This window comes from Trachymyrmex cornetzi, unplaced genomic scaffold (genome assembly GCF_001594075.2).
Source record: "Trachymyrmex cornetzi isolate Tcor2-1 unplaced genomic scaffold, Tcor1.1 scaffold230, whole genome shotgun sequence".
Classification (NCBI taxonomy): domain Eukaryota; kingdom Metazoa; phylum Arthropoda; class Insecta; order Hymenoptera; family Formicidae; genus Trachymyrmex; species Trachymyrmex cornetzi.
In genome coordinates this window covers 968,152-990,328 of record NW_017296957.1, presented here as the reverse complement: position 1 = coordinate 990,328, position 22,177 = coordinate 968,152, and the positions used below count along the sequence as shown (strand labels likewise).

Genomic DNA, 22,177 nt, shown 5'->3' with positions numbered 1-22,177 from the left:
TTAGCATCTATTCTTTTAAAATAATAAAGAATCATAAACTGCGTAACATATTTTAAAATGTTGAAATTTTACTATACCCTTTAGTAAAATTAATAAAATATATTACATATCTTATTAAGACACATATTAGTAAATTAAAGAAACTCATATACAATTCTTTGAAATATTATGTTATCCCACTATTATCATGATTTTCAGACTAAATTTTAAGAGAAAATTCTCTCCGTGTATGAATGCAGAGTCACATTAAAATCAGAATTTCCGAGTTGACAAAGTTCCCTTGTTAGTTATTAATATAAACTTATGCGTTGCGCTAGATGGCCTTTCTAGATTACAGTCGTTGATTAAAAATTTCACTATAATTTTAATGTGGACTTCGTCTTTGTGTGCAATCGTTTTCTGGGAAGCGATATATATGCAATTTCTATCATTTATTTATTTCATTATTATGAATGTTTAATTTAATTATTATATAAACATCTACTTATTTTTACGAGTACGTCATATACATAAAAAAAATTAATACAAAATGCGTAGCATATAGTTTAAAACATTTTGATCACTAAAGTTTTAACCTTTAAGTGTGCGTTTCTTTTTTATAAAAATTTATACAAAGTTTAACTTGTGATTTTACTTCACTAATGAATGTTTCGAATTTTCTCGAATGCCACTGAACTTAAAACTACACATACCACACAATGAGGAGATGAAGATGTTCACAGCGCCGTCTCATGGATAACGAATCTCGTACGAAGAGGGACCCTGACGAATTGAACGTCATGCAGATCGCGAGGTCGAAGATTGCCGAACGAAAACAGTGACTTCTTCCATATTGGTTCAAGGCGGTTCTCGGACTGGCTAAAGACTCGCGTCGCAGCTGGTGGTCTCATCGATAAAGAAACATCTTGATTTTGTGCAGTTAACTGTTTTATTGTAAAAATATAAAATTTGCAAACGGAAATTCATTTATTGACGTGTTTTAGAACTTTCATAAGTAAAGAAATATACACGAAAGGGATTGTTTGCTGGAAAATTAGTGGAGTAATGCAGATCAAAGATAAACGAGTTATAATAACTGGAGCAGCAAGTGATGTAGGTTTGGCATTTAGTAGAGAGCTGCTGCGAAATGGTGCTTTGGTATGTAATTTAATATAATGTTGTGCAACATTCATATACATATAAATATATTAGTTGTAACCATTATGTAATAAAATATTATAGTCTTCTCTCAAAAATATTCGTTAAACTCATCGGTGTTTTATTGTAAAAATTAATAGAATGGTTACTAATATTTCAGATGATAGTTATGATCGATATAAAGCAATGGATTGGAGAACAAGCTGTAGAGAGTTTAAACAATGAGTTTGGCCGCAAACGAGCTATATTTCTTCGCTGCGATGTAACAAATAATTCCGAATTTGACAGTAAACATAAGTTTCTTTCATGTTATTAATTTGTATTTTACAAATGCACACACTATAATAAGCAAACTCAAACATTGCTTACATAAACTGCAAAAGTTGATTTAATTTACAACTTTTGCATGTAGGGAATATTTGTTGAATTTGTTCAAAACTGAAACTATTAATTGTTGCAGCCAAGTTGAAAGAGGCAATCAGCATTCTCGGTGGACTGGATATTTTAATAAATAATGCAGGCGTAATAAATGAAACTAACTTTTCCAAAGCTATTGATGTTAATGTCGTAAGTTTTATTCCCTTCTTGTTTCAACTTTGTGTAATTATATTGATCTTGTAAGGAAATATATTGGTCACAAATATCACCGAAAGCTTTTAAATATTTTCTGGTAACAAGTTATTTTACATGTAACTATAAAAAATTGTATTAAAAAATATTACATGTAAGCGCGTGCATGAATTTAGCTAACTGTGTCTAAATTGAAAATAAAATTGTATGATAAGGGAATTTTAGATTAAATAAAGTTCCAAAATATTAATTTCGATATTGCAGACAGCTGTGATTCGTGGGACTCTTCTGGGGATTCAACAAATGCGAAAGGATTCTGGTGGCAAGGGTGGTATTATCGTAAATATTTCGTCTATTGCCGGATTACGAGCTGTATCTCAGCTTCCAGTATATTCTGCTACAAAACATGCCGTGGTTAGTTTCAGCCGTTCCTTTGCGGTAAGTATATTTACATTGAAAAATATAATGTATAATCAAATTTATGACAATTATAATGAATAACAAAGTGACTTTAGAATTTCACGTTTTTTTATCGTTTGATTTTTTTGTGTTTGCGTCAATGGAGACATTTGTTTAGAGAATCATAAAAACTACAAAATATCTCGAAACCGAGCAAGGTTTCTTTTTTTATAAGAAATCTGCGAGATCTTTTTTTGAAGACTATGACTAATTTTAGGAATGATTAAACAATTCTTTTTCTTTCTTTCTTGGCAACAAATTTGTATTGTAAACTTGTTTTTCAAACTTTGAAATTTGATGATAATTTTATCTTATTAGATATGATAAAATGTGTACGTGGACGCTATTTTCTGAATTTTTGTAATTCTTGTAAAGATGACTTTAAGGGGAAATGAGAAAGAAAAACATTAAATTTTAAGTTATGTTGTTGTAGCAATAAGCAATTAAAATTTGACTACAATAATGGATAAAGCATATAAAAAGGATATTTCATATATATTTTAAAAATCATTTTACATAAAATATATAAAGGCCTATAAAAAGTTTAATCAGATATTTTTTCTTTACAGCAACCTTATCATTACGAAAGAACTAATGTAAAAGTAATTGTTCTGTGTCCCGGTTTGACCGACATTCCAGAAGATGTATCAGAGGGTATTTCAAACGTTAATAGTTTGCAGAATGATCGACATCAGGGGTAAGACTGACGCTAATTTATAATTGACGCACTCTAATAAAAATGTACATAAAATACAAAAGATAAATATGTTGTCAGGGTGGAGAGCGTTGCTCATGGATTGATATACGTAATTCGATGCGCACAGAACGGCAGCGTGTGGATTAGCGAGGATGGAAAACCGGTTTTTGAGGTGCAGCTTCCCGATACTTTGCCGCAAAAAACTGAAGTCGATGCACAAAACTAGCTGCTAATATGAAATTGATCGCAGATTAAATATTGTTATAATTTACTATACAACAAATAATATTATCAAGTTAAATGCTCCTTTTTACAAAAAATATTTTGTTAAATAAAATCTGTTTTTGATTAATAAAAATTGTAATAATTGTGATGTGAAATCTGTAATAAGTTTTTAATAGATTTTTGTTAATAAATAGTGTGTTTATTGTTAAATAGATATTAAAGCCTTTTTTAAAAGAAATAAACATGAGTATAAAGCATAACAATATTTATAATAAATAGTTTATTTTAATTTTATAAATGAATGATATTAAGAATACACTAAATCTGTTGGTTAAATGGATTAATATTAAATGTATAATTAAATTTTTTACTTTATTGGATAACTAGAGATTTAAAAATAACTTTTTAATATCTCGAATAAAATGTGAAAAAATTCATCAATTTAAATTGCTTTTTATAATTTATTTTATCAAATATATAAATAAGCTAAACAAAGTGTCTTAGAGAGTTATAACTATCCCGAAGGATTAAAAAAATCAAAAATATTATATTTTTATCTTAACGATACTTTATAATCCTAAAAGATACAATTAATTTCAATATAGAACACAACTTTTAAAATGAAGTCTTTTGTGAAGCATGTCACAGTGTCATCGAGCGTTTCAGAATGATTCGTAGCGACACAAAGCGTTTGAATTCATAAAGTACCTAAAGAAATCATTTATCGACGAAGTATAAATTTCAGTATACTTAGTATACTCGATCGGCACTCTCGGCAGTACTTATATATAAAATGTCGTAAAACAAAACTACCAACGCCTTTTTCTCGAAATTACTTGTTTCAAATTGACTAGCAACATAACTTTAACAATTTTTATTCAATTCACTTGAAATCTTGACAATATCTTTTATACTAAATTATCTACAAAAGTATATACGGATTTTGCGATTTAAAACTTTTTTCTTTCTTGAACATATATATAAAATCTTGATGAATATAGAAATTTCTTAACTTTCGTGGCTTGTATTACCGAAATATATATTCTTATGCATCTAAATGATGCTCTATTCCTCTCTTAAATTGTCTTATAATCGTTTTAATTCGTACGTTTGTGGAAGAAGCAAGCAATAATTGCTATCGTTACAAGGCGATAATTTACATGTAGACAGTTTGACAAAAATATTAAAAAATAATAATAAAAGCTATAAACTAATCTCAGAGTTTAATCGTACTTTTATCGATAAGACAGTATCGCACTATTTTAACAAGTTATAAGTTCTAAAAACTCGAAAACAATTTCTTTTAATTATATATTTATAACATTATATATCGATAAAATAATATTTAAAAAATAATGAATACATATTATATTTCTTCAGATCACGCAAACTAAAGCTGCACTGCGGCATATAAAGAATACAGGAAATCACATTTTAACAACGACGTTAGTTATAGTAAAAAAATATCTCACAAATCAGTGATCATTTGAACCAATTATTAACTGTTTGGTACGCGGAGACTGTAATCTTTTACAGACATGCGTATATTTATGAACCGCTCTGAATCGCCGCAACGGATGCAAAATACTCACACAGGCGTGAATCTCGCGTTCTCGCGGCGTGCAGCGTAGTACGATAACTATAAGTAAAAACCACAAAAGAAATTACTTTCCTTCTCGATTCCGAGTAAAGTTCGATCGGAACCAGTTCGTATCGGTTATGGTATCGACTCGAAGCGGACATGCGCTGTCCCTCGGCTAATTTATCGTCGGCGCGACGCCGATCAGACGTTAAGTGCGCTTTTTCTATTGATAAGTGCAGTGAGCACGAGCTGTGCGCACGTCAGGCTCTTATCAACGTTTTGTGCCACACGACTGTACCAAGTACGTTGTTTCTAAAGTTTGCCAACGCCACGAGCGACTGATAAGCGTCCCGCATAATTTGCAAATAACCGCAAAAATTAAAAAAAAATAAAATGTAAAGTTTTCGGTCTCTTCTTCTCTTGCGTTATCTACTTTTGTCATTTTTAGATTGATAGTTTATCTATATTTAACAGATTTGTCAAGGAATTCACGATAAATTTATAATAATCTTGTATTTACATGTATAATATTTTATAATATATGTATATAAATATATCACATGTTCTCTTTCATTTATAATTACATTCTACTATATTATTCATAAAAAATATAAAATTTAATAGAAATATAAAAATTTATAATAATATAAAGATTAGATAACGACTAATACGACAATTCGTCGTAAATGACTTTAGTGATTTTTGTAAATTTTAATCGTGAATTCTCGAAAAGGAAAAATGTAAATTTCCTACGATGAAGTCACGGTATAAGGTCATTTGATTAGGGTTGACTTATGATAGGCCTGCCAATGATAATGACACCGATAACAATTTATCGTATTGCTCGTTACAACTACAATTACGCGAGAGCGCCCAGACTTTTAACAAAAGTTATATCATCCAATGACCGTCGAGTACCCGGAACGATAGTTCCACGCCTTTAAGTTTGATCTGGTGTCAATCATTATTTTATTTTGTAAATATTATACACACACGTACACAAAGTACCACTTACGTCAAATGTCGTGCGCTAGTGTTCTTTAAATTTCTAGCCAAGTATGCGTTTCCGCTCGTATCAATTCGTAAAGATATACAAACACATTTAAGTGCAATCGTTCGCGTTTTAAATTTATTTCTTTTTTATTGATGCGTTTTACTGCGTTTTCTGCATTTAAAATGTGAATGCAACACGTGTATACTTAGACCTCGAAGAAAAAAAAGAAATTGTAACATAAAAAGAGTTTAATTAAAACGAACGGAAGCGCAATCCTTATAGAAATTTAATACTGTGAAAATTAATGATTAACTACTTATTTTAAATAATAAAAGCATTTTTGCTTAGTGCTTTTAATACTCAAAATAAATAATTTTCAGTATTAAATTAACCAGTATACATTGAATTTCTGTAAGAGAGTGAAAACAAAAATGCATTAAAAATTAATTTGAGAGTAATGTAAATACATAAGTACATCGTCTGGAAGCTGAAGCACGATACATCAGGAACATAAAAGGGCAAAAATATTTCTTCCCCTTGTACGGCACTGCAAATAATCTACGAGCCACCAGCCGCAGTTCCGTCCCCCGCGACTATCATAAATTTCTATTAACCGAAATGGCCCGGTGAGGTAAAATCAAATATGGAAAACAAATATTTTTGCAGGAAACTTTAAAAAGATACATAGCTGAATTGTGCGTTTTAATAACTTTTCATTTCGCTCGCACGCGCATTCGCTTGTCAAACGCACTTTGATCACTTTCAATATATCTTGCGTAGCTCCATTTTAAACATGACTTTATAAACATGTCTTTATAAATAAGCAATATAATATATTTATTTTTAAAAAAATAAGTACATATTATGTAAAATAAATAAAAAGCATTTAACATTTCTTATATATTCTATGATGTGCGTATTTATACACACAATTGAAAAACTTGTTAAATTTTTGATATATATTCAAAATCTACTCAAATTTTTATGATAATTTAACACAAGATAAATGTGTTAAAAAGTGACACAGATATTATCTATGTAAAAAATTAATACAAAAATATAATATTTTGAAACAAATTGTAAAATTATTTTTCAATAAAATTAACATTTGTAATATGTTAAATTTACATTTGATTTATTTATCTTAAACTTTAAACTTTTAAATTATTTTCATGTTATTTGTTCAATTGCTCATAAATTAAATTATTTAATATTTTAGCACTAAAAATTTGGTGTTAAGTGTCAATTTAACACAAATTATTTAAATAATACAACAATATGCACACATTATATTAAACGAACACTCGGATATACATTGAAAATTTAATATAAAAGTTTTAACATCTTGTATTTGTGTTAAAAACCGATTTTTTTACGTAAATATAAAATGATTTTTATTGTGTATTGTATTAACAAAATAAATTGTCACATAGTAAATATTACGTAAAAAGCAATAACATTGTTAAAGATGCAATTACCTACTTAATTAATGATCTACTGACGGTCTAGTTGTTTAGTCTAGTATTCGCTGCGATACAATACACTATTATTATCTTCAAGTAAAAGAGAAAGCGCGCTTCAATGCCTCTCAGTCTGTGTCCTGTATATCCAGTATCTAGAAAACACATTGCCACGATGCGATTAATTAGCCTCTGCGGAAGGGGTTAATTAGGGTAAGGCGCTATCAGGAACACTGAGAAAATAGAATGACGAGACGCGACTGATCAGTCTAGTGAGAGGGAAAATAAGAAAAGGCAATGAAAAAATAAGAGGACCGCAATAGATAAAAAAATCTTAAAAATTATTGTTATCAAAAGTATTTGTTAAATAATTCATCAATCTTGTTAAATAAATCATTTATTTAACAATATTCTTCTGCAGTGTTGCCGCTTTTTGTATTACTAATATCATAATTTAGTTTTGACATCTGTTTTCTTTAAATCGAAAACTTGAAGTTCAACAATAATAATGATCAAGCCCAGTACAAATTATTCATCAATAAATAATCAACAAGAATTGGATAAAAGGCATACAACTACGAACGCAGGATATTAGTCGCGAATAAATATATATTTAATAATTAAAATTACATATAGACGTTTCGGTCTCAATTAGACCATCCTCAGTAATACAAAAAACCTCAAAAGAGAACATAAATAATTATAAAAATACGCAAGAATCAAAAGTCCATAAATATATAAACTCGTCAACGCAAATTAAAAGTTCTTGGTGAAGAAAATTTTTATAAAAGCATCTTCAATCATTTCAAAGGCGCAGAATCGCAGCAAGTTATAATTGTAGTCAAAAAAGTAAAAAGTACATCAGTAAGTCGTAAAGCGTATCGGCGATGAAATTTATTGCGCACAGAATTTCCTGATTCTATTGTAAGTATAAATCAAAAGTTAAAATTAAAGACGAAAAAAATTAAATTTATAAAGTGTAAAATAAAATACCTGTGTTAACAATAGGTTGCTCAGCAAATACAAGAAGTGGAAAAATAATGTGTACAATTTGACAATCAAGAACAAAATGATGTGAAGAAATAAATAATCATTATAACTTTCTTGTATCTCTCTCTTCTTCAGCAATTATACACATAATTATATATCTAACGTGTCTTACAAACTAAAAAAAAACTTGGTAAAAAAGCTGAATTATATCAGTCTAACAAATTTAATGGTATTTTAATCCATTGAGTCTAGTATAAATATATATATATGTTCAATAAAATGCGACATCTTTCGATTTCAAACACCTTCGACAATGTTCGAGTTTTAAAGAGGAAATTCAAAAACTTCTTTTTTATCATGATTGTCCGATCTATATATCTGCTGTCTACGTAATCTACAGCCCGAAGTCCACCCTCTGAGACATCCCCGCCATGATGGAAACTTAAGTCGCAGTATCGCGAAATCCCACATCGCTGCTTATCGTATATAAATACCATTCGAATGGTCTCGAAGTTCAGTCGAAACATACATATTACCAGCACAAGCTCCCGATTCTTCGGCTTTACGTCTAAGAACTTAAACCGGAAATTAGTTCATCTCTTCACATATCCAAATATCTAAAGCAATTTCATTCATGGAGAATACAGTAGGTAAGTCTGCTTTCATCGAGAAAAATATGTGTCTATCAATATGTTTTGTCATAAAAAATGTGTAATATAAAAAATAATTTCGATTATTTTATTTTTATAAATTATAATTTTAATAATTATATTAATAATTTTGTAAACAATAATGTTTTTATAATTTTATAATTTTATTTCCTAAGATAAATTATTATGTAAGGCTCTTTTTTATAGAGCGTGGAGCGAAATAATTCTCATTATTCAAATAATGAGAATTTACTTTATCAAAAAAATTGTAATATTAATAACATGTATTTTAATATTACGAGTTTTTCTGACAAAGAGCTTTCCTTCTTTTATAAAACAAGTTTTATATTATAGAACCAAGTTTGAGAATCGTTCGCCGTCGTTCTTCAGCATCCGAAAGGGCAAAAGAGATAGAAGCTATTAATTGCATTGTTTCTGGAAAAAATGTTCTAATAACTGGCGGTGCAGCAGGATTGGGCTACGCCTTTCTTAATCACTTTTTAAAGCATGGAGCAAAGGTATGTTTAATAATTAAGATAATAATTTGCAGTATAAAAATTCAAAAAATTTGCAGGAAATCTACATAAATCAGCATTACATAAATAATTTATAATTCTTTATAAATCTATAAACGACATACATTTAGAAAAAGTCTATTATTTAAATAAGCCTCAAATTTTATAATATCAATGTATAATTATATAAAAAGTTCTTTTATCAAAATTTATGTAACATTTCTAATAATTAAAAAAACATACTCTTTTATAACATCTTTTAATTGAATTAATATTATTCTACAGATTAAATTATTTATCTCTCTCCTGTTAGGTATAAAATATATGTAATTGCTGTCCCTAAGTCTACTAAATTCATAGAATGGCATTAGCTGTTCTACAATATTTATTAAGTATTAATATCATCTCGGCACTATTATATTTAAATTTATTTTATATTTGTTACAGAAAATAATTATATTGGATATTGATGCTGAAACCGGCAAACGAATTGAGCTCGGTGTTGAAAAATCTTGCGGCGAGAAGAAAGTACACTTCATACATACCGACGTGTCTAATCACAAACATGTGACTGGTAAATATGAAGCAAGATTTTCAAATTGCGTAGATATATGTTACTATCGTTGAACTTTGTAGAATATCTTATTTTTATTTATATCAATTTATAGAAGCTTTTGAAGAAGCGTCAACGCTATTAGGAAACATTGACATCGTGATAAATAACGCTGGCGTCTTAGATGAACGAAGATGGGAGAAGGAAATCTCGGTTAACATTGTGAGTTATCGTTGATAACAATTTATTGATTTATTAATAATTAATGAACAAAGATGGGAGAAGGATTTATTGATTTATTAATAATTAATGAACGAAGACGGGAGAAGGAAATCTCGGTTAACGTTGTGTGTTATCGTTAATAACAATTTATTGATTTATTAATAACTTTACCAATGATTTCCTAATTTTATGATTTCTTTATTCTGCGATGTTTTCTCTCTTAAAACTTTTACAATGTTTTTCTTACCTCGAATATATTGTATATTTCAAATAATTTCGTGATTTTTGTGTCATAAGATGATTTTACCAGATTGCATATAAGAATATATAAAAAGATTGGGGAAAATAAATATCATTAATAAGTACTCTTATAGAAATCTAATACTGACCAATTTATTACTGAAATACAGTAATTAATTATTTATTTGGAGTACTGAAAGTACTGAACAACAGTACTTTTAATACTTAAAATAAATAATTGCTATCTTTCAGTACCAAGTTTACCAGTAAGCATTAGGGAGCACTTATAATGGTCGTAGCCGTAATCTGTATAAGAATTGACTAATCATAGTCGAGTATTCTTCTGTTACAGTCGAATGTCAGGAAATACTCAACTATGATTAGTCAATTTTTACAGATTACGGCATATGGTTAGAGCCAGTACCTATAGTATAAAATGCTCTCTTAGATTTCTATAAGGTGTAATACCTGTAATAATAAAAATAAAGAGTAGATCCTAATATGGTATATCAATATTAGGGAGGCATGGTCAGCACCGCGATGCTAGCTGTACAATATATGAGCAGAGATACGGGCGGTCACGGTGGTATCTTGGTAAACGTGAGCCAGCATGTGGATATTCGAAACACAGCTCAACTTCCGGTTTACACTGCCACGAAGCACGCTGTCATCGGTCTATCGCAGTCTCTATCGGTAATTATACAGAATTGAACGCAGTTAAGTCCATTTATTATTCAAGCAATCATCCTAAAGTAGTTACTTACAAACAAAAAGTATAGTTATAAACTTTCCAATATTCTACAAGATTGTTATCTTGTGGATTATAAAATAATGAAGTATTTAATTTTTATTATTACTTATTATATGTATATATTATTATACGAAGTTTTCATAATCACGTTTACTCTGCAACAGGATCCTTATCACTATGAGAAGACCGGTGTTACCGTGATAACTTTGTGTCCAGGACTGACGGAGACCGCCTTGACAGTAGATAGCCCTAATAAACTTCTTTCCAGAGTTATGAAGGCAGATTTCGTTAAGAATCTTGAACAGTTTCCGATACAAACGTGAGTCATTATTAAAATAATTGTCTCTTATGTCATAAACACAAAACAGTCAGATAAATTAACCAGTGCAAGCTGGATAATAATAAAACATAATAACGTTCCTGCTGTAAAATTAAATTATAATATAAATCTTTTGCTCCTTCAATAAATTTCATAATAAATACGATGGTTGCTCAGAAAGTAATGCCCCACATTTTTTTCCTCATCCGATAATAAAAGTAGAAAAGTGAAATTTTATATGTTGCAAATTTGAAGTTTGAAAAATTTAGGGCATATTACTTTCTGAGCACCCCTTGTAATTACAAATAAATTATTTATCAATTTTTTTTAATGGGACACAACTTCTAGTGAAGATTAGATTTTCGTGGTTCTGGTTGGAACACTTCTTAAAAGTTCCGTAATGATCAACCGGGTCAAAACGATTCCAGAGTGCATTTAACTAATTGTTGTTATTCACAGTTTTCGTTCAAAAAAATTATTAATTAAATGCGCTCTGGGACGCTCATTTTGACCCTAGTGTGATCATAAAGGGTTAAAATATCAGTTCCATAAAATTTAGTTCGTAGATCCTGACGCAAACGTTACATCTCTTCCGGTGCTTACATATAACCGCCAATTCAGCAGAGATAAATTTCTCAACGGCTCATTGCTATTTAATCTTGTTTTTGCAGGCCTTACATAGTCGCGCAGGGCCTGATGACGATATTGAGGATCGGTGAGTCTGGCAGTATTTGGGTTATCGAGAGTGGCAAAGCGCCTTACGAAGTTTATGTACCGAATCCGCGTACTCTGCGTCGGTATTATAAGAATAACTTCCCACACGTTGATACTAAGGTCGCAGGAGGTCGCGCGATAAGAGAAGTCTGCGACAGTACGAGGACAGGTCTGATGAGCTGCGCCTGATAATCGACAAGCGCACGACCATGATCTCTCACTCTGTTTAGGGCTGAAAATCTTCGATCCACGTGGCGAACGTCATCCGGAGACTTTGTATTAGAAGATATTTCACATGTAGATCAGTGTAACCGGAAGTGCAGAACAGACGAGATGCAACCGAAGCGATACTTCGCGGGAAATAGTATTCCCGAGATTCTCCGTAGATAATTTTGTATTACAAAGTTTCATGCATATTTTCTTTTTCCTTAGCCATCCAACTGTATTCGCTGGTTCACGTTTCCATCATAATTTCCTTAAATACACGCATACATGTTCATTTTTTTTTTTATTTCTTATTAATAACGCCAGATTGTATGAAGATGCCTGTGATAAAAAAATTTTATAATAAATATTTTTTAAAAATGAACTAATCTGAAAATAAGACCTTCAAATTTTTCATGTAAGTTTCCTACTGAACTTTTAAGATTATAACTCATTATATGCTGCAAACTACAATCGTATTCGTTATAAATGGCGACTTTCGATTATATTGATGCTGGGAATTTATATTTCTAATGTGTTAATAATGCGTTGACGATTACTTTCGAGCTATTTAAAAATATCGGACATGAGAAGTCCATGTGCAAAAAAAAGAAAACAAAGTAGATTCAAGTTACGAACAAACGGAACCCGTTATCTATGTTTGCAATATGGTGTGTAATAAATCATTTTAGTTTACTGTGTCGCTTATCAAGCATTTAAAACACTGGATATAGCGCATGGAAGACGCCGTTTTTTTCTTTTTACATACATTCTAATCACACCGCATGTAATACGCAGCACACTTTAGTATCGCCATACGCACGATAGTTTTACCAACAACATATGTTCGAGTCCTATTAAAGACGTTATATAATTTTATTTACATCTGAGTACATCTCCTTTTTTGGAAAACTGCACAACACGCATCTCTCATATCTCGAGTCGCTCTTTAAAATTCGCGTAATCTAGCATTTAAACCGTCATCTTTCACATTTTGCGCATTTCGTCAAAGGGCGGGGAAGGACGATCCGCGCCTTACAGTTCTCGACGTTACAACTTTGAGAAGAAATAAGAAAACATTGTTTTGTTCGATTGTTGGAAAAGTAGTGTGTAGGAGATCGGAAATGACACGAAGACGTGTTATTTCATCATTTCAATATTATTCACCATCGGAAATCACAATATATCCGCTGTACAAAACAAAAATCCATTCTCGCGTACATAAATTTTTCACATGCTCAGAGCATGAAACTTAAAAGTTAAATTTACCATATCTTTTTTTCTATTTATTTATTTCATTTTGTAGTCCTTCCTTTTACTTCACTCTGCATTTTCTCTGATAACCTATTGGAGATTTGCTTATCAGTTATGTAAATCTCAAGTTGCGTACGTATGTATGTGTGTGTTTATGTGTGTGTGTGTGTGTGTGTATACATATATATAATATTTGTATGAGTTTGGGGACTCTGTAAGAGCCATAGAAAAATAATAGTCGCAAATAATGTTATTATTCTGTTTCTTCCACGTCTTATATTTTTAAGGATATTATCATGCTTTTATTCTTATTCGCATCGCCATTTAACACAATTCTACCCACAGCGTCTTCGTGCATTCAAAAGGATTCTTCGAGAGCGTGAATAATTAATCATAATCAAATTACGAATAAATTATTTTTATGCGTTTAACGCTTTGAAAATCTTTGTTATAGGTTTCCGAATTTGCATGACCCGTGCATACTTGAATCCCATTTATATTTATACACTAATAAAGCGCTATTCCAAGATTGGAATGATTAGATAAATTTTTATGAGAAAAAAATAAATTAATTACTTTCAATTTAAATATACATGTATAGTCATTATTGTATATAATATTGTAATAGAATATTGTCATTTAATAATAAATTATTATTTTAAATATTTTCTGCTTGTATACATGTATATTGAATACAAATTTTCCTTGGAATAAGTGTTATTATACTAGTTTCAGAGTTAACAAAAAAAAAAAAAAAACAAATTGATAAAATACTAATTTAAGATTACAATGTTTTTGAAAAAATTATTTTTAATGAGTATCATACAAATTTCATATCTGATATAATTAATTACTGATTATAATGCAAATATCTATTTTATAATTTTACTAATTAAGTTACTCTTATACATATGAGAGCAATCGAGGAATCCTTATTTGCAAAACACGATGACAATTATGTAACATGATTTAGAACTTAGTTACTTACAATAAGATTGACACTTACATCTTTCATAATTCTAGATGCAGATCTTGCAAAGAAAGAGTAGGCGGACAATAAGATTACAATTTAATAATACAAACATTTTCATATAAACTGGCTTTCACTTATTTCCCACTTATATTCATCCACCCTAATAAAATTATAAGTTTATATGAACTTCGTGCCGAGGACTCGAAAAACTTTGTCTGCGTACACTCAAAAAAAACCAAAACAAAAGAAAAAAATATAATTTTTATCAGATTTATCTTGTACTATATAGCTCACGATATTTCTATTCTCGACAAATGCAATTAGATACAATCGATTTTTACATACTTTGACGAGAAAGTACTTTTATGCACGTCTATTGCCATTCACTTCCGATATACGGATACAAACCAGCTATTCCATAACGACAAGTATTATCAAGTCACCATCATCATAAAGCCATTCCATAATCATAGTCAAATCTTGAGAAAATCGACTGAAGAATGATCACGATTGAATTGTACAATTTTTTTCCTAACTATAAACAAATATACTATTGTTTATAAAGCGGTTTCAGATTACTCTATTAAGAATTTTGTTAACAGACATATTTCAAGTAAAACTTATGACTAGCTTTTTTACGAGTAACTTCATTCCTTAATTATTTAGACATCTGAATTCACACAAATAAGTATTAATGTAAAAAAGACCAAGAAACGATCTGATCATAATTGACTTCACTTCTCTAACAAAAACATTCTATTAAAATAATAAAATGTTTTTGTTGGGGAAGTGAAGTCAATTATGATCAGATCGTTCTTTGGTCTTTTAACACCAATTCATCGTGATCATTGTCGATTAAGCGGTAAGAAAATTTGTCTCTAAAAGTACCTTCTTCGATCATCTAGTCGCAAAATATCGATGCAAAGAGTCATATGCGCCAGCAACGTCCATATGTGCGATTCTTGTCACCTAACACGTAACCACCGGTTTGGCGATTGTAAACGCGTTCCGTTATATAATATAATCTACATTTAATCCGGCCGTATGTATCTTTTGTGTTATTCGACTGCCAAATTCTAACCCAAATCAGTCCATAACGTAGAGCACATATCGTAAAAATCTTAATCTATATAGTTGTGTATACTTATACATAGCAGCACATCGCTTTATTCTCTCCCCAGCTTATTTTACTCTTTCATGCCATACCGGTGACAAATTAGATTTTTTTTTATTTAGATAATTTTTGCCTGCGATTGAGAGGCAGACTGTTCGTTGGTCGCGCGATTTTGACTCCCTGTGTTATTCTGTAGTTGGTTAGGAGGTTTGCGATTACCACCCCTGCTACCTCGATAGCCACCGCGGAATCCAGAGTTATTGCCGCCACCACTACCTCTAAACATGCCTCCCATTCCGCGACCGTAGTAACCACGGCCGCGGAATGTACCACGTCTTGTAGAAGCTACACCGAATGTTTCTGAATTCAGTTTTCGTTCCGTTCTCCAATCCGTGCGTTGGAATCGCCTGGAAAAATTTATACCATATATATAAAACATTTCACAGAATTCAATAATTTTCTTTCATTAAAAAAAAATTAAAAACCATGGCTATGCTGTGAATTTATACGCGGTGATTATATTTATTAAATATTCTCTCGATAAAACTTACCCTTTACTCCTTTCAACAGCTTCACAGCTAATATTATCAAAGAATGATTTCGACTTATCGTAGTGAACAATTTCCGGTTCCTCCTCGGGTTCACCTTCACCGGCACCTGTCTCGTTTCCACTGTCGTCTTTCTTCTCATTGTCAGTACCATCGATCTTCGTTTTCGCCAATTGCGACCTACGATATGACATAAATGTGTTACATTAACATATAAATTAAATCATTGAAACATAATTTTATAAAACAATGTTAATGCGATGCGTAAGCGATTCGTATTTGTTGAAATTACGATTGCTTTAAATTCGCATTGAACTTTACTTTTGCACGGTCTCCACATTGGTCATTTCAACAGTTACTTGAAATGAATCCGGCACGTAACCATGCAGAATCAATCATCAGTGTTCATGGCGAACGTTTATGCTCACCTCAATTCTTCGAACTGAGTATTAGCTTGTTCGAAATCGTAGTCGTTATCAAATTTCATCTTAGGCTTGATACCATCCAAGTTGTTCGCTTGATTTGTACGGAAACCACCACGTCCTCGACCTCCTCGGCCTCCTCGACCTCTCATGTTGCCGCGGTTTACCCAACCACCACGGTTGCCTCGACCACCCTGCATATGACCTTGATTTTGGCCATCTTGTTTCATGTCCCTCTTCGTATCATTATATTGATGAGACATACCCGCGTTGTTTTTGGTACCTCCGTGGCTAAACATAATAAAGAAACTATTTATCAAAATTTTATGAAGCTATATCATCAGCTTAACAAATAACAATAATATAAACCTATGTAGAATCGTTTTATGTTTGTATAAACAAAAAATCTAACAAATAAAGCAAATAAAAAATTGTGAAGTACGATTGTATTTTTAATATCAGAATTTTAGAAGATAAAACTATTATATGCATAAAATTATTATGATTTCATTTATAACAAGAAAATTAATTTCCTAAATGAAATACCTATCATGGTCTCGACGAGGCGGTTGGACGGTCCTGATATTTGTCTTGTCATTCAATTTGCCAATGTTATTGCCTTGCTGCTGTTGTTCGTGTCCTACCTGAATACCTTGATCCATAGTTGGACTTTTCCTTGTCAATAAGGATGATGTAGGAGTGGTAGAACGGGAACCACCACTGATGAGGTCTAGTACACCTATTATTGCAACATGTGAATGTGTCACATAATAAATACATTTTTATTAACCTATGGAGACCAAATAGCCGACCAAAATTGCAAGCATTTCTAGTCCAACACGAAACTTTAGTATAAGAAAATAAAGACAAACTTTTCATTCCCAAAGTTCGAAATGAAAGACTGCTACTAACTTCTACAAAAGTTTCGCGTGTCTAATGTAAAATAAATCTCTAGAGGATTTTTATAAACAATTATTATTGTTTATTATTACTGTAATTGCTATTTTGTTACATTATAATTTAAGCGTAAATGAAATAAAATTGAGAAAAGCATGCAGATGCAAAAATATTTTCTATCGATATTAGAAAAGAGAAACGTAAAACCAAATTGTATACATACAGATTAAAAATGTTAATAAATATATGTATATTTTTTATTAAGATTTTTCAAAATTTACAAAAATAAAATGCATATATATATATATATATATATATATATATATATATAGAAGGCATATAAGCAAAGCATGAAGATTGCAAGATATTAAAAATGTACGTAAGTGTGCAAAAAAGACAGTAAGTAGATTTTTGTTAATAGAATAATTCCAAATTTGTTATTATAATGTTAATTATAAATAATATATTTAAAAAGATACCAAAATATATTATTACGTATTCCAGAATGCATAACAATTTATGCCATTTTCTGAGAGCGTGAAACGCAATAGAGAAAAGCATTACCAAAACAGGAGCAGCAACAAGCATGCCAGCAAGGCAAGGGATATTTCATAGCAAAAACAGTTACCATCTTCCAGAGATTGATCTTTTGGTAATGGGTCGATATTGGCCGTTGGCAGTGAGTTTGGGATAGAGATGGCATTGGGTTCAGCGGAGCCCAAGCTCAACTCACTTGGCTGTTTATTCATTGCTCCACGAGGATCTCTAGCTGCAGTTGGCATTCCCATTACCGGGCCCATGGCTCCCATACCCATACCATAGGGGGCTCCGTATTGACCACCCATCGGGCCCATCTGGCCCATCATCGGATGAGCATAGCTAGGCTGTGGTTGATACGACTGCTGACCCATAGATGGCTGCACCGTCATCTACGAACAATGATAATCAAAATCAGCTAAAATTCATCAATATTTAACATATTATAATTGATTTCGTTTTTAGATCTTATTAATTATATTTACATTCTCTCTGTTAAATTTAAAACACTCTAGTACAAAGAATATACAAATTTAATAATTACCTGCACGATAGCCGGATCGTTGGGGATAGAACTAACATTGTTGACGACTCTGATGTCTTTGATGTCTGATCCGCGAAACAGAATGTACTCATATACTTGATTTTGTGGTGCCACAGGAAGTTGAGTTTCTCGATCTTCCGTGCCAAAGGAACGCACTACAAAAGTAACAAATTAGTTATTTCAAACTGTTGTAATTAAAGATTCACCATTACAATTTTCTATTAAATTAATGAAATCTTTATTATTAAATAAGTTTTAATTAAATAGATCTTTATTTGTTTATTAATACTCTTAAAATAAAATAGATAAAAAAAATAGACACCTAGTATTCAAATTCTTTATATTAACAGTACTAATATTTAGGTTGGATTTATTTATTGTAGAAAATAAATTTGTGCGGTATCTATTTTTTTAAACACATTAATTAATATTATGGAAAGAGGAATTTTATATTTGTATGTTTCTTTGATATGAGACTCCAGTAGTACATTTCCAAGAATAATATTTATTCCTAACTGAAATATTCTCTAAAGTCATTATCTATTCAGCAAAACCAAGGGGACAAGGAGACAAGGACATGTAAACATTCAACAGAAGAAAGAGACAAACATTCCATACAAACGTTATACATACCAAACCTAAATTCAAAATTACATCCTCAGCATCAATACAACGTAGCAGATAATCACTTAAGTTCTTAAAATACCCGTAAAGTATTATACGACACGAACTGTATTTGTTAAAGTCCATATTAGAATTTTGGAATTGCCAGATTTATCTACTACTATATATCGATAACCTACTACTAACATCGTGAAAATTTCAACGGTTTAGGATGACTTTCGTCCGGTAAAATTTCGATGATTGCTAACCGCGAAACCGCAACATAATCTCACGTAGATCAAGCGATCCGTAACAGTTCCGGCACTTGGCGTTTGCGCCAAATGTGCGGATCAAAACGCGACGCATTGGCGTGATTGATGGATCGTCTCAACGGAATTAGGGCTAATGCGGCTCCGATATCGACTATTTGAGAAACATACGTTGTGATGGGATTACAGGTCGCCGCGACCCCGGTTGTTTTGCAACGCGCGATGCCACCGAATCGCGGGTGTCGGCGACTTTCTCCAAAGATTCTCCATGCGTCGGTACGCGACTGAACGACGCGGTCGGCGGAACATGAAGCCGGCGGGACGGCATCGACAGACAGTTCGGATGGTACTCTGAATTCATGCATTTCGAAGCAGCTTTCCGGAGCAACTTTCCACGGAGTTACGGAGATATGACCTCTACGTTTGTTCGCGACAACGCGAACGTAATGAATCATGTAAAGGTTCCCGCGCCCAGTGACACGAAAACAGGGAGACTCGGCGACGTTGCCGCCGGTCACGGGGACTCCAGCCGGTCGGTCGGGCGGACGATCTCGCGGAGTGGACAACGGGAGGAACGTAGGATACGAGAATCTCGGCGGCGATAGTGGCGGCAGTAGCGGCGGCGAGACGGCACGGTGGATACGCGATGCGGCGGGAGTCCATCTTGGATTTCCGCCGTGCTACTCACCGTTAGCCAGGGCGATCGTGCACTCCTGTGGATCGACGGTGAACAAACGACCCTCATAACGAATATCCGCCTTCGAGATCAAGCTGATCTTCGAGCCCAGCTCTGGCATACCACCGCTCATCTTGACTCTGACTCCGTCGCGCTCCGATCGATGTGATTTTACGGGATTCACGACACCATCTGACGGAATCGTCCAGCTGACAGCAATGGTCGGCGGCGGACTACTTGCCAAGAGTGCCAACGACGCGCGGCGCATGCGCCCGAATGCTCGCGCGCGCCCTCCAGGCTCCGGGGTTATCCTCAAATGGCGAAAATATTTCCGACGCTTCGCAGGAGTGTGTATACAATAAAGGGTATCATTCCATTTGTACGATAAATTTTTTAAGGATACTTAAACGACGAGCTGCAAGGTAGAGAATTTATGGAGATTGGAGAACTTTTTTAATTTTGAACCAATATATCGATATGTTTGAAAAATTTGTACGATAGATGAGATACATCCAAAGATATCAGGCCCCTATTATGTAACTCTTAATGACTGTGTCGGACCCAGGAATAATTATTGATAATTACTGACATTAGCAACTGTTTCAATCATCCGATTAGCCTGCAATGATATAAGAACTCAGATACAATGAAAAGAATAAGCAACAAGGTATAAGTAACAGATTTCAACTTATCAGAAACTGCGTATTCCGATGTATCCAGTGTCTGATAGGTAAGATCTGTTACTCTTTGTTCTTTATTCCTTATTCTTTTTATTATGCTTGAATCTTAGGCTCTGCGTACAATAGAAGGAATAAGGAATTATAAATAAAAAATAAACGATTTAAATCTATCAGAAATCGGATATATCGGAATACATGGTCATTTCTGATAAGTTGAAATCGTTTATTCTTTATTTCTAATCCCTTATTCCTTCTATCGTAAGCAGGGCTTTATGTCCGTATATTCAGTCAGACCTTATATTTATTACCCAAATGTGTCTCATGTAAATATTACACGGTGCAATGGTATTGCATATTTCTATAAAACCGTATTTTCAATCATTAGTCAATACCTATATGTAATTCGTAGGAATATATCATATATTACATATTATACATAGATAATAATAAATCATGAAGATTTATTAATGTCCGTATTCATAATCGGGCCTTATATTTAAGGCTTCCTTAAATTTATCTTTAGATGCTCAGTAGCCAATAAAATAATTCGTAGAGCATTTAAAGATCAACTTAAGGAAGCCTTAAATATAAGGCCTGATTATGAATACAGGCATTAATAAATCTTCATGATATGTATAATGTGTATACCATTGCGCATACCACGCAATACCATTGTGTATACCATTGTGTATACCATTACGCATACCATGCAATACCATTGTGTATACCATGCAATACCATTGCGCCGTGTAATATTTACACGAGACACATTTGGGTAATAAATTATAAAATTAATATGACTTTATATAAACGATCCAGATCCATATTGGAGTTAAATTAAAAAAAAACTCTCGTAAAATTATCTTTTAATACTCTCTCAATGATATAAATAACAGTTAATATTTTAGTATGCGTCTGCACTATCAATTCTGGCATCAATAAATTCGAGCATAAAAGGTCAAGAAATAGAAAAAATAAACTACCTACTATATATATCGGTAAGTTAAATCGAGATATTTTGAACAATTAAATATTCAATAATGATATCGTTATTTAACAGAATATACATATATGATTTCATTATTAAAGTTGATAATTATAGATATACTTTATACAGGGTGATTCAAAATTCCCGCATTCGAAGTACAAGACGTGATACTTTATGCAAAAACAAACAACTTTTTCCTTTAGCAAAATTGTGTCCAATAAGTAGTTTTATAGATATACTTTATATAAAGTAACCCTTTTTTAAATGTACACTAATTTAGTGTAGTGTAATAATAAATATAATATAAAAAAATATAATTTAATATGATAACGTAAATATAATAAAAAATTACATACATATGAATTTAAACATAAAAATTTTGTCTTGTAA

General features: G+C 31.8%; 2 protein-coding genes across 3 annotated transcripts; one reads left to right on the top strand and one right to left on the bottom strand.

Moving 5' to 3' along the window:
* The first annotated feature begins 717 nt into the window (after positions 1–717).
* LOC108760882 (uncharacterized) lies at positions 718–12,267 on the top strand. The gene is made up of 13 exons (XM_018507151.1): positions 718–1,137; positions 1,298–1,424; positions 1,598–1,704; positions 1,972–2,145; positions 2,736–2,863; positions 2,942–3,088; positions 4,910–4,971; positions 9,119–9,282; positions 9,727–9,853; positions 9,948–10,054; positions 10,814–10,987; positions 11,210–11,364; positions 12,036–12,267. Exons 1-13 carry the CDS (start codon positions 1,045–1,047, stop codon positions 12,265–12,267), a joined length of 1,797 nt encoding a protein of 598 aa, XP_018362653.1. The 5' UTR covers positions 718–1,044.
* Positions 12,268–15,315: 3,048 nt separating this feature from the next.
* tral (LSM14 family protein trailer hitch) lies at positions 15,316–20,402 on the bottom strand. 2 transcript variants are annotated; one of them, XM_018507270.1, is made up of 7 exons: positions 20,132–20,402; positions 18,572–18,726; positions 18,119–18,419; positions 17,140–17,332; positions 16,600–16,884; positions 16,175–16,351; positions 15,316–16,030 (listed from the first exon to the last, which is right to left on the bottom strand). In XM_018507270.1, the coding sequence occupies exons 1-7, from the start codon at positions 20,385–20,387 to the stop codon at positions 15,742–15,744; spliced, it is 1,656 nt and encodes a 551-aa protein (XP_018362772.1). In that variant the 5' UTR covers positions 20,388–20,402; the 3' UTR covers positions 15,316–15,741. The 2 variants fall into 2 exon arrangements, with proteins under 2 accessions (XP_018362772.1, XP_018362773.1); XM_018507271.1 differs by having other exon boundaries at positions 15,318–16,030; positions 18,224–18,419.
* Positions 20,403–22,177: the final 1,775 nt, after the last annotated feature.

Coding starts and splice junctions, on each gene's coding strand:
- LOC108760882 (XM_018507151.1), top strand. CDS start 1,045: ATGCAGATCAAAGATAAACGAGTTATAATAACTGGAGCAGCAAGTGAT. Junction 1,425..1,597: donor AAATAATTCCGAATTTGACA/GTAAACATAAGT, acceptor TAATTGTTGCAG/CCAAGTTGAAAGAGGCAATC. Junction 10,055..10,813: donor AGGAAATCTCGGTTAACATT/GTGAGTTATCGT, acceptor TATCAATATTAG/GGAGGCATGGTCAGCACCGC.
- tral (XM_018507270.1), bottom strand. CDS start 20,387: ATGCGCCGCGCGTCGTTGGCACTCTTGGCAAGTAGTCCGCCGCCGACC. Junction 18,727..20,131: donor CACGATCGCCCTGGCTAACG/GTGAGTAGCACG, acceptor TTACTTTTGTAG/TGCGTTCCTTTGGCACGGAA. Junction 17,333..18,118: donor AGATCAATCTCTGGAAGATG/GTAACTGTTTTT, acceptor TTGCAATAATAG/GTGTACTAGACCTCATCAGT.